General features: G+C 40.0%; 1 protein-coding gene across 1 annotated transcript in view; it reads right to left on the reverse strand.

Moving 5' to 3' along the window:
• The window catches only part of NADK2 (NAD kinase 2, mitochondrial), a 28765-nt gene that overhangs the window by 12581 nt on the left and 2685 nt on the right, over positions 1-13499 (reverse strand). Inside the window, exons 2-4 of the mRNA XM_030466766.1 lie at positions 2959-3047; positions 2523-2611; positions 836-917 (exon numbers count right to left, since the gene is read on the reverse strand). Coding sequence (XP_030322626.1) covers positions 836-917; positions 2523-2611; positions 2959-3047 — 260 coding nt within the window. The remainder of the gene's footprint in view (positions 1-835; positions 918-2522; positions 2612-2958; positions 3048-13499) is intronic.

The following is a 13499-nucleotide window of genomic DNA, read 5'->3' on the forward strand; positions in this document are numbered from 1 at the left end:
ATCTGAGCCCTGCTGTTCAGGCTTGATATTATAGAATAACTACTCATAGCATTTGAAAAGTTTGGAAGAGAAGCATGGAAGGAATCAAAACTTTTGGCCTTCATTTTTTTATTTACTGAGATTAAACTGGTAGTAGCAAAAGCAGAAACATTAATTTGGTAATCTCAGCAGATAGAGCCCTGGCAAATTCTGAGTTTTACTTGCCATCCATTTGAAAGTTATACAAGCAGGCCAGTACTAATAAGATGCATCCACCTGTCCAAATCAATTTTACAGCTAAGTGGATGCAATCTGTGTACAGTTTATAATAAGACAACTGTCATTAATTTGCTGAGAAGACTGCAGCATGACATGGTTTACATGAAGAAACCAGAAAGAACTTCTTCCTCTGAGACCCTATCAGCCTTTAAATAGGATTCCCCTTCTTCATAAAGAAACAAGTTTTCTCTGTGTTCAGATGCCACAGTTAGTTGCTTTTAAGGTCCTTTTCCTGTTTCTGTTCTATACTGCCATCTGTATGCATTATGCTTTTGGTTAGTAACACAAGTTAACCAGCTCCAAGTGCTGATACACTGCACTTGTTTCACACTACACAAGTGTGAGAAAACAGCTGTGGTAGTTTAAAAGAGTCACTTAACCAGTATCCTCCCAGAAAAGGCAGCATAACTCATGGTGGAAGCTTTTTTAATAGAACATTAGGTTCACTTGATAGCTACAACCCAGTAAAAAGACACTTACGCTGACAAATGTCACACATGTGCCTCCTGCGTCATGAGAGCAGATGCGCATCATGACAGACAATAATAAAGCACTGCTTTCTCAAATGTGTTTTTACCTTTCAGGATCAGTATTTACTCCAATAACAGGTTTAAATTTATCAAAGACCTTACTGGCTGCCAGCAACATCGTACCATCACCTACAGAAAAAGCAAAACAAAAGTTAGTTTTACTTCAAATTCTAGTACCCCAAAGAAAAAAGTCTCACACATACTGTAGCATTACCACTACCTGCTTTTGTATCACCAACCAGCTAGGTAATGCAAACATTCAGTGTCAGGTTGGATGGGTCTCTGAGCAACCTGGTTTAGTGGAAGGTCTTCCTGCCCACAGCAGGAGGATTAGGTTAGATGACCTTTAAAAGTGCCTTCCAACCCGAATCATTCTATGATAATCATCACAGAAATATAAGGGGACCACAGAAATACTGACACCTTTCAAAGCAGAGTAGTAACAACTGAATTCAAGATAACAAATGTGACTGGAAAAAGTACTACTCATCTGATAGCTAGACAAGTCCAGGAAGATGAATTTTGCAGAAGCAAGTCTGAAGAGAAATTTATAGAAATTTCTGTACATCAGTTGCTAAGATAAATTCTTTAAGAAACTAAATTTAGAAAGTATCTCTAATCAAAGCCTCAGGAGACAGAAAGCAATACTACATTTTACTCCAAATCACATGAAAACCATAACTTCAGTTACATCTCAGTTGTTCTCCTAGATGGCACAATGTAAAGGTTTTACTTAGTCCCAAATGGGCATGCTTGCAAAAGAAGTCATTAATAAAACGGTTGAGGTGTCACTGTTTTCTTTAGGCACTGATATTCTTTCCTGTCTATTAAACAGACGGACAACTATAACCTGAAACAATCAAGATACAAGCTCTGAAAACCTCTGATGATGTATTATTTCCCAGCTGTTTGCCTAATAATCATGACAGATGTTGACACAGCCAAACCAGCACTTTAATCTCCAGCTTAAAGGAGTTCCTTGAAATCTACAGGTGTATTATCAGGATGCTTCAGGAATGTACATGTATGCCTTTTCCAACCAATTTGTGTGGTAACCAGTAGCTAAGGGAAAAGTGGACCAGTGAAGAAAGGCAGAGCAGTGGTCAAATCTAACTGCCACAAATGGTGGAACATGTGTAGCAACACACTGCAGTATTTGCAGCAAGTCACAAAATTCTCACTGAAGGAACAGCTGCAATCCAATCTTAAAAAGAAACAATCAGGAGGGTTTCTCAGTCAGTTCATTGCTTTGTTTCTGCAATAAAACAGACTGCTTAGAAGTTACATAGTTGCACCTATAACATCTAACTCGATACTTCAGTCATGGGAATTAAGTGTTAAAGCAAGAAATACAGTTTGAGCAATGTGAGGAGAAGGTAGTATGTTAGTCTCCACCTCCCCACGTAACAAAAACAAATAAGTAGAATTAAGGCCTATGTGCAATCATGTGAAAGCAAGCACTTTATTTTCTTCATTTGAAATAAATTCCTAGTTTATACTGTTTTACACAAGACAATACTAAATATTTCCAAAGTGGCTGTGCACACTCACTTCCTAGTGCTAGAGTTTTAGATTCTAGAGGTCAAGAATGGTCACAACCACGGCATTTTGTCATATTTTCTGGCAATCAGATAAGCAATTTGTTCTCAAAGTGTGCATCCATACGTTTCACACAATGAAAAATATTTTTAAAAAATGTATCTATGGAAATATACTGCAAGAATAAAGTCATACCTCCTGCTGATATAACAGCATCTGCCCACCGAACTGTGTCTTCATTATATTCTCGACGTTTAACAAGACGAACTTCTATCCTCTCGTTCCTACAAAGTGTAGAAAAAGTCTGAATGTGTCCTGTATTGTTCCTTGTCACACCCTTCTCAAAAACAAGCATGTAATTAAGGAGTAATTACAGGAGTATTTAGGTTACAAGCATTTGACACTCACACAAATCCTTTACATCTTTTCCATATTTCCAAGATAATACCACAGCTTAACTTAACTGATACAGTCTGCATCATGTTTATTTCAGGAATGACACTTCATCTGCTTCAGTCTTTTTTTTTCCTAATTTATTAAAGCTTGTAGCACTAAGCTTCCCTTCATTGTTTTACACAATTCGTGGATGTCTGCACTGTGCATGGAGTTCTCAAGATTCACACATTCTTACCGTAAACTGTCTACAACGTGCTCCACGTTTTTTGTGTGAATGCGATGCCGCTCCAGCAGACCAGCATAGTTAGATCCCTTCAAGGCAAGCTGTGAGACACAAGTTGATTTGGCAGAAATTAATCACTATATGAGTAATACAAATAAAAACCATAAAAAGCACGTATATTATCTCAGTAGAGACATGTTTTTATAAGCAATTTTCCATTAGATAAATCTCTACATACAGTCATCTTACACTGACTGGTTCACTCAATGAGTTACATGGTCAGAGCAGCCAATCCTCACAAATCTTGAGAGGGCTCTACACAAAACCACAGCCAGCTACGCTGCACTGACATCAGACACTGCTCTCCTTGAATCCGCTAAATGATTTAACTCTATTTAGATATATATAAAATAGCAATACTGTCTATACTTATCTATTATGCTAAAAGCTCTCAAGTTACACAAAGAGCTGTAAATACTGCTACAGAAAGAAAGCATAACAGAAAAAAAACCAGAAATTACAACATAGAAAACACAGACCTTTCAAATATCTAAACCATTAACCTTCAAATTGCATTTGAGCTAGGAAGACTGCAAAATAGTGACAAGGGTGACATTTCGTCTGCAGCAAAAAAAGCCTAACAACCATCTATAACCTCTGATACTGTCCTGTGGATTACAGACCAGATTTTTAAAACAAAATCTCAACAGTAACAAGACAAATGGTATTTAACAGTTGCATTCTGGAATCATTATTTTTCAAAGATAGAGAATTTAATTAATCTTAGCACACTCTTTAGACCATGGAAACCATTCTGAAGTTCATATATCTAGACCTCTAGGAGCAGACAAGTTATACTCCTGGCTGAAAATTTTTCTGCAGCACTTTTTTTGTGCAAGGAAGTCAGTCACTGTCAATACGCATTAATTCTTCACCTCACTTAATCTGCTTATGTGGGGCTGGTACTGTCAAGTATATGTTTATATGGAGACCAAGCAAGTAGAAGGAAGAGGGTGAAAAGGATGCTAAGGAGTTTATAAATACATTTGTAACCAAAGCAATTATGCTTTGAGCAGCTGGCTAGATTGTATGACACCCAGAGGCTCCTTCTATCTTGAGTTATTCTGTAACTATACTGCCATTGCTTCCTTTCTCCAAACCAGTTAAAACCAATTTACCAGCACAGAAAGAGAACTTCTCCTAGCATTTGTGTAGATAAATTAGTCTGTGCCAGAGGCTTTGAACAAGCACTTCCAGCAGTATACTGAAGTGCCTTTACTCAGAGTTGCACAACCTTCCAACAGAAAGGAGTGCCAGACAGCCACATCTAATCCCATTTCCATAGAGACTCCCAAACCACAGAGGACCACAGCCAAGGGGAGGGGACTGGCAGAATATAACTGCAAGCCAGTGCCACCAAATGAGATCTTTCTTCACCCAACACCTTTTGATGCCAAGAAATCCAACCATGAGCTAAATGCCAAGGGAGATTTGGTGAAGAAACATCAAAGAATGGAATTGGCAGCTCCTGAGTAGCATCACAGTGTGTTTGCATTCAGCAATTAAGTTGCAGGAGCAATTAGTTACAGCTAGAAACAGCTCTAACATCTCTAACAGACTTTTCCTAGATGCCACCAATAGCTCTAGAGGCAGACAGTGGGAGCAGCTGCCAGCTGTGCCCAGTCACACACAGATAAGCATGTGGCCAATCACAAAACATCCAAAGCTTTCAGGTCACCTTTGCAAATCCTGTTAGCACTGCTTTACTCAGCTACACAGTATGTGTCATGCATTGCCTCACACAATTAAACCCTTTGTTTCTACTGCTTTCTTCCACTCTACAGCTACCATGAGCGCACACCCCAGCACTGTGGTGTTGCAGTGGGAACTTGAAAAGTGTCACCAGGCTGCTGCGGGGAGGGAAAGAGCACACAAGACCATGGCCAGTGACAGCACTCCACATGGCCAGGTCTGCTGTCAGCCTCTCATGACAATTTGCAGCAGAAAAGAGGAAGTGAAAAGGACAAAAGAAGGTATTTGTCTCCCACAGACATCTGCCACTGAGCACAATAGTTCCACTTTGCTAGAAGTGAGAATTTTAATTGTACATTTGAAACACAAATTAACCTTGCTTTGCCACCAGAAAGGACAAGAAATACTCCGTTATATTTATATTTATACTTATATTTATATTATTTATATTTATAAAGTGCATATCACCATACTGATAAACATTCTTTGGAACCAGCCTGACAGCAGAGGTAAGAACAGGAGTCAGCTTGTTCACTCAGCACTTCTGTTTCCAGCCAATTTAAAAAAAAAAAAAAAAGCCACAAGACTTTGCTACCAGCCTGCCTGGCTGGTGTTTAATACTGCTACTCCATCAGGGTTGGAGGGCGACCTATTGTGAATGGCAACAGTTTGCACTGTGACCTCTCCAGCTGTGCTGCAGACCAGTGCAGATCTCAGAAGGACAGTGGGACATGAAGGCTCAGACCATCACCAGTCAAAACATCTCAGCAGCAGGGAGCTCCTAGGAGACAGCTGTGAATATATATATATATATATATATATATATATATATATATATATATATAAATCAATTTGTGTTACTAAAATCAGGGTTCCCACTCATGCCTTCTCAAGAAATATCTGCTCTGAATGAAAGATGAGCACCAGACAAGCAGACTGCTGCAGCAGCACAGATCTTTCAGGCTGTTATTTCCAAAAGCTGTCCTCTCCACACACAACAGAAACTGCGAATTCCATATTACAGTTTTATGTACCTATTTATTTGGCTAATTTGTCAGCATGCTATCTTTCAACTTGGTTGAAGAGAGCTTTTATCTCAGAGCCATGACAGTGTAATGAATCTGCTTACAATAATTTGCAGAGTTTGAATCACTAATGTCTGTGGTGAGCCTACAGCTAACATTTCATTGGCATTACTGCAGGGAGTGGTATCAGTAAGTGTCACTGTTGAGTACCTGCTCTGTAACTTACATTTGCCTTAGGTGTGTTAAATTATTTCATCAATAGCTTCACAAAGCAGATGGGGATGCTCAGCAAATAAGCTGCCAGTATCCTGATGACTAGCTGAACAATTTCATAGAATCTTCTACTTTTGCTAAAGGTAGCACTGCAGAACAGGTATCTAACAGGTAGAGGTCTCGTCTTCGAACTTATCTCTATAAAAAGTAATGAGGTATCACTAAGCAACAGGTCAAACTAGAAGTTAGGGCTTTGAGTTTAAATGGCTAAACTGTATCTACAGACGTAATGAATCATCTTAATTTGCAGAAGGCTCCAGAGATTATAACAGTCTGTTGATTGCTAGTCTCATCCCTCTACTTCAGAGTAAATAAATCACAAGGTCATTTAGCTAAGAATTCACAAAGGAACAGCCTGACACAGCCCAACCACAGTCAAGTCTACCAAGCAGGAATCCTTATCATCAGCTCCTTATCATGTAGCTGCTCTAAACAAACAAGGTAAATGCCTACAGCTCTTGTGGGCAGAAGCCATACAGTCACAAAGTGGCTGGGGTTGGAAGGAACCTCTGGAGATCACCTTGTCCATCTTCCCTGCTCAAGCAGGGCCACCTGGAGTAGCTTGCCTAGGACTGTGTCCAGGTGGCTTTAAATGTTCACAGATGGAGCCTCCACCTCCTCTCTGAGTAACCTCTCCCTGCACTCACTCATCATCACTGGGAAGTGTCTCCCAATATTCAGACTGACCCTCCCATGTTTTTTTGTGCCCACTGTCTCATATCCAGGGCCTGAATTCCATGCTAAAACTACAGCAAATACCACTTCTTAAATAAAAGAGCTCTGCACCAAGACCAATGAATAAGACAGAGACCACCACCTCCTTCAAAAGAACTGACTGGAGATCAGGCAGTCCAGTTACTGCGTGCATGACTACCTCCCCACAGAGTGTGGGAGGAATCTGAAAACCTTGGACTGCAGGACAGCCTGGCTCCAGAGACCACTACCTGGACAGGCCCACAAAACCATGCCAGGCTTTGGTCTTTCCAACTGACCCCTTAAAAAGGCTCACAGGTTTCAGCTTCTGGATGAAGACAACTTGCAAAATCTTGTTCCTTTGGGGTAAGCTCTGTTTTATAATTGTCCCGGTGAACCTTCCAAAAGGAAAGGATTCCAAATGGATTGCAGACTGACCTTACGGACACAGGCTAGGAAATAATAAGGCTGTTCCTATGAAGCTCAAGATCTACAAAATGGAGTATGTGAGGCACTTCTTGAAGCTGTGAAAGCCTATGTGAGGGGCCACACACAGGTTTGGAGCCCTGCACCACAGGTAAGTATTTTGTTCCAGTGTTATCTGGAGAGACGAATAAGATGAGTAAGATGAAACTGAAAAGTGCACGTATTAACATGCTATAATACATGTTATAAACTACAGGTCTGTAAACACACAGGAAACATGGCATTTGCTGAGTCCCACTAGGCTCCTGGAACAGGAAAAAAATAAACCAAAGACTACTAAAAGATACAGAAAATGTTGCATCAGAAAACAAGGGTGATCAGCTATGCGTGGCATTAGCAGAAGTACCCAAAAGCAGAAGTATCCATGGAGAGTGGGAAGAAACAAGTACAACTGTAACCCTATTAATCTGACCTCAGTAGCATGCAAGATTGTAAAATAAAGTACATTGATATATACATGCGAGCTATTCTATTTGAAAATGCATTAGTACATGAAAGCAGGGACAAACTGGGCAAAAATATTCAGGCATAGCTTCAGTAATGTATTTAAACATCATGGTAAAAATGCAATGCAAAGCAGGCTTCCAGAAGAGGAAAGCATTGGGAAAACACACTGAGGTGAGCAGGATGTGTTCTATAATGGAGTTATTTTCCTTAGGAGCCTGAGGGAGAAAAGGTCTAGAAGGAATGCCTAAAAAATGGTCTTATCTTCTGGCCCAAACCTTTTTTTTTTATGGATGGGTAATTTTTCACAGGGCTCTCTGAACAGTCATTTAGGCAAGAGACATTTGATTGACTGCCTTCCTTCTGAAGTCTCGTCTCCCACTTCTGGCAACCATCACCCCACTAGGCCTAAACTGTGGATCTGCTGTCCTTGAGTAATGCTGGCACTCCAGGAACAATGCCATGCAACAAGGACATAGCTTGTAGGCACAAATACAAAAGCCAAGTGAAGCCAAGCAACATGAAAATACCCACTGCTGTCTAGATATGTGGATTATGATTCTTGATATAGGAAAAAAACCCCACAGATCTAGAAACAATTGCTGCCAATATCCACAATAAAAGTGACAACACAGACACACACAGTCCAGCAGGAAGACAAGAACATATCATTGCTTTCCAATCTACTTAATTTCAACAGAAAGAAACAACAAACAAATAGATTTAGAGTGCAACAGTGAAGCACTGAGGTTTGAATTTTAATCTGAAGAGGAAAATACTATGATCACTACAGGTACATGCCATTCAAGGGAACCCTGACAGGTTGGAGAGGTGGTCCCATGCCATAAGTTCAAGAAGCAGAATACAGCATTATTAAAAGTTGTATATTTTTACATATTGCTTTTTTAGATTATGCACATCTCTCAAATATTGGCAAAGCTACCACTCCCAGTTTTAAAAGAAACACACAGTTAGTTTGATAGGCATATGGAAAAAAAATTTTTTTTCAAACATGTTAAGTTTTGAATTATGAATACCTCTGAATGTAGTACATGCTTCAAATAATACAATCTTAGATTCCCTGACAAATTAGGAAAACTTACTCAAAACCTGATAAAGCAGCAAAGTCAAAGATTAGAAATCTATAGTTGCATGCAAGTAATTTTCATAAATTCCAGAGTTAACTACTAGTAAAGTTACATCTTCATCTGTCATGCTAGAAACAAATCCAGTCTTCCTCACAGCCCAGACAGTAAACTTTCTGATTTGTTGAGAACTGCAATCACATACTAAGCTTTCCTATTTCATAATGTAAAAATAATCTGCACGCAAGTGGGATTAAAGCATGATTCAGCTTTTGAATCTTAAATTAAAAAGTGCAGAAGACAAAAAGATACATTCAGGAGATCACATACTGCTTTCATGAAGAAAATAAAAATCAAAGGAACACATCCTCATGCCATGAGGATGAACAAGACTAATTGCAAATCTTGCACGTGGGTGAGGGCAATCCCAAGCACACTATTTGCTGTTGGCAAAGGCTGGGAAAAGAATGCATTGAGAACAGCCCTCAGGAGAAGGACTTGGGGGTGTTGGTTGATGAGAAGCTTAACATGAGCCAGTGATGCACCCTTGCAGCCCAGAAAGCCAACTGTGTGCTGGGCTGCAACAAAAGAAGCGTGGCTAGTGAGTCAAGGGAGGGGATTCTGTCCCCTTACTGTGCTCTCCTGATACACCACCTGGAGTAATGTGTCCATCCCTGGTGACTCCAACACAGAAAAGAGATAGAGTTGCTGGAGAGTAAGAGAGCCATGAAGACAATGAGGGGGCTGAAGTACCTCTCCTACGAAGACATGCAGAAAGACTTGAGGCTGTTCTACCTGGAGAAGAGAAGGTTCTCAGGAGACCTTCTAGCAGCCTTCCAGCACATGAAGGGGCTACAGGTAACCTGAGGAGAGAGTCTTTCTCAGTAAGTGTATAATGGGGGTTGTTTTAACTGGAAGAGGGTAAATTTAGATATTAGGAAGAAATCCCTAATGTGAGGGTAAGACACTGAGGTTGGTCAGGGAAGCTGCAGATGATGCATCCCTGGAAGTGTTCAAGGCCAGGCTGGCTTCTGCTTTGAGCAGCCTGGGCTCCTGCACAAAAAGGGGCTTTGGAACCAAGTAATCATTACGATCCTTACCAAACCAAACCATTGTGTGATTCTGTGACCCTGCTTTCACAAAAATTGCTTAACTCCTCAAACTTAACTTAATTGCTTAACTTTAACTCCTTCTTAAAAGAGAAAGTGTGTTCTCCACTTCCTTTTTCTCTAGAAACATCATTTGATCTTACACAGTTCTGCTAGAAAAGAGCTGACACAGTGACAAAATTTGGGTAAAAAAAAAAAAAAAAAAAAAAAGTGAAATTAACTCCTTATTGAAGAATTCCAGGCTCACTGAACTGATATATTGAACCTACCCTGATCAGCATTCTTGCCTGTCTGCTGCTGACTGATGCACTAACCCCACTGTCAAGTGCTCAAAATTTTCCTAATGTTGTTCCTGGATATGAGCTAGGTTTCTGCCAGTTTTCAGATAGGAAAATTTTTTGCTTATACTTTCATCACAGTCTTCTTCAGCAACCTAGACCCCTCCTTTTCATAGTCATGGCAGCTTTTCAAATGCTGCCTTTATATCTGATATATAGTAATGATTAGGAAGTGTTTTGCACACTGTAACATTTTGTACACCATTACTTCTGTAGTAGCCGACTTCAATAATTTCTTCATTTGTTAAACAAAACTGGCAACATTATGTTCCTGAAGCTTTAGAGAAATGCTGCTTTGATGCAAGAGTTTGACCCACATGTGAACAATGCAAAAATGCCATAATTGTTTTCCAAGATTTTCATCTACCACAATAAAGTATTATTGTAATTTTAACAACGGAAAAATGCACACAGTGGTTTTAATAGAAAGGCTAATACCTTTGATAAGAGCAAATTGCTGTGTTAACTATAAACAGAGCATTAACCACTTTCTATGCTTTTCTAGAAATCCAGTGCAATCCAGGCAACTCAATTCAGCAGGACACAAACATAATGTCATAAAACACAACTAGATGAGCACTTAAAACCAGTATTAAAGTCACTTCCAAAAGGCAGCCATTTTCAGCTGTTTCAAGTATCAGATGCTTGGTGTGATACTCCATGATGTCCTATTTAGGTAAACCGAAATGTTGTATTTTTGCAACTGTTTGCTATATATGACTGAGAATTTTTTAAGAAAACTATTATAAAACAACTATCTGATTACACAGATTATCTCTATTATCTGTTTACATTTTAAAATTCATTTCAACTTTGCGTATTGCTTTTTCCTTCTGCTACTTTTCTTGCATCTGTAAAAATCCTACTGTTTTACAAATATTTGAGTAACATTTTCTAAATAGAGTTCCACATGATCACAGGCATGTAAGATGGTACAGATCACCAAAGAATTCTATGAATTCTTCGTAGAAAGAAGTTTCCAAATGGCTGGCTCAGGTGGTGCTATGAAGTTTGTAAACCCAAAGCACTAATATTTATGACAGGTAATTCACAAGTGACACTAAAAAAAGTATCTTTTACCACTTGATGTAAAAGAATTCTACTGTCCCAGGAGAGAATTTCCTAAGAAACACAAAAACTGTAATGTGCAAATTATTAACAGCTAGTGCTGTAAGCACCTCAATTAGGAACTGGGCAGGAAGGGCTGGAAGCAATATGCTTCTGCACAAAGAGAACTGGTGCACAAGAACATACACACTCCGACTGAAGCTGGTCTCCTACCTGCTGGGAAACCCTCCTTCCTTTCTGACCAATCCTCCTCAGTATGTTGATGGTGCACTGGGCTGCAGATGAGTTCAGATTTTGCCTCCTTTAGGGGACACAGTATCCTGCTAACAGGTTACCTTTACTCTACCAAGATACCAGTTTTCAGGAAAGCTATGTGAACTTCACATTTCTGAGATGATCACCCCTGCCAATTTGCTGCCGTGCTAATAAAGAGGCAAAACCTATCCAAACCTCTAACTCCAAAGACAGACACATAAACAAGCCACAAGATAGTATCTGCTGCGGTCCACATGAATAATTTACCTCCAGTTAAAACTAAAACAAAAATACTTTTTGTCTAACAAGACATTTTCAAAGGTAATTAAAACTGCATATGAAGTATGTTCGGACAGCTAAATTGTTGATCTTGCCTAAATACCTTCCAGCAGTGAGAAGCTGGCAGCTGCATCTCAATCGAGCTATCAAACAAACAAAAAAAACAGGACTCAGGAAATTAGCCTTATCTCTCCCACTCAGATATTAGGTTATCTGAATATACATAAGAACAACAATGCTTGCTCTGCATAGGTTTGCTGATAGTAAATTTCTTAAAGACAAACGAAAGTACTCTTTGTGTGATTTGGTGCATGGCTTTTGGTGGGGTTTTTTTGTTTGGTTTTTTGGGGGGGGGTTGTTGGGGTTTTTTTCCACCACCACCACTTTTTTCTTTCCTGGTATTAGAAGAGAACTATCTCATTGAGAAATATCTTGTTTTTATAGACCTCTAATCTCACAATTAGAGATTCTGTACAACAGTGTTCAGAGCTCTTAATGACAATTTTCAGAATAGTGCAGAATTAGAATACTGTTTAAGATAGTCAGATGTGTTTCGGTGCAGCTATAATCAGATGTAAAAGATTCATTTGTACGTGTGAAATTATCTGCCGCAAGATACATTAAAAAAACCACACCTGAAGCAAGCATACATAACGTGCATGTACAGATGCAGACCTACTAAGCACTCTTCCAAGAGTATTTGCCTTCGCTCCATCTCTGCTTCACCTGTTCTGCATGAAGGAAGAATTCTGAAAACTTAACCTTGCAGCTTTCAGGTTGCAACATTTAAGGGTGTTTGTAAGTACAACTCACTTGGTGTGTTCAAAAGACAGGAAGTAGAAGTACATGGACCAGAGCTGCCCAGGGCCTCTCTGTTGCATTTTAAAAGTGTCAGACAGCCAGCTTCAACACTGAGATACTCTTTCTTGCAGCATATTGTGATTTATATAGTATATCACACATATGATCCACGCTATGATCTGCATCATATATTAATACCAATTGGTTCATACCAGTTTCACAGTCAGCCTCCCTAAATACAGAACAAAACCCATCTAATGAGGATGTGTGCCCAAAGGCACACAGGCAGTGCCATATCTGCATAAAGTGATTTACTGCATTTTCTGTCTTAATACATTAACACACTAAGCTCAGGTCCTCTTTCCTGTCTTCACCATCAGGCACAATTGCTTAAGCCCACAATGATCACCACGTGCTATGCCAAAATCTTAAGCTTTCAAGTAGAGACATGAGTTACTTTCCAGGAACTTTAAAACATCTCTTCAGCCCACAAGCCCAGGCATGGCTTCTCAAATCTAAGCCTCCACCACTGCCTTGAAACTGAATTTGTGTTTTCAGGCTGCCAGTGTCTGGATGTCTAAACATCCGTGACAGAGGTCAACAGCACCGAGCTCCTCTGCTGGTACAGACTCCCTCCTCGATGCTGCCACATCACAAGCCAGCTCTAGGCAGCCTGAGCAGCAATGCTTTTGCTTTCACTCTTGGCTGCTACCCGAACAGCAGGCTTTCCTGAGAGCCTCAGCTCCCACCTTGCTCCTTTCAGTTGTTCGTTGTGACTGAGCTACCACGACCTTCAGGAAAAACTGGACATCACCTGGGTAGCATCAGCAGGGACTCATTACACATGAAAAGGGCTACATCTGGCCCCACTTCTCAGAGACCAGCAGCCTAGGGACCAGCTTCTGAAGTCTCCTCCAGAGAAGCAGGGACAAAGGGAGCACAGAG

This window comes from Calypte anna, chromosome Z, assembly GCF_003957555.1.
Source record: "Calypte anna isolate BGI_N300 chromosome Z, bCalAnn1_v1.p, whole genome shotgun sequence".
NCBI classification, from domain to species: domain Eukaryota; kingdom Metazoa; phylum Chordata; class Aves; order Apodiformes; family Trochilidae; genus Calypte; species Calypte anna.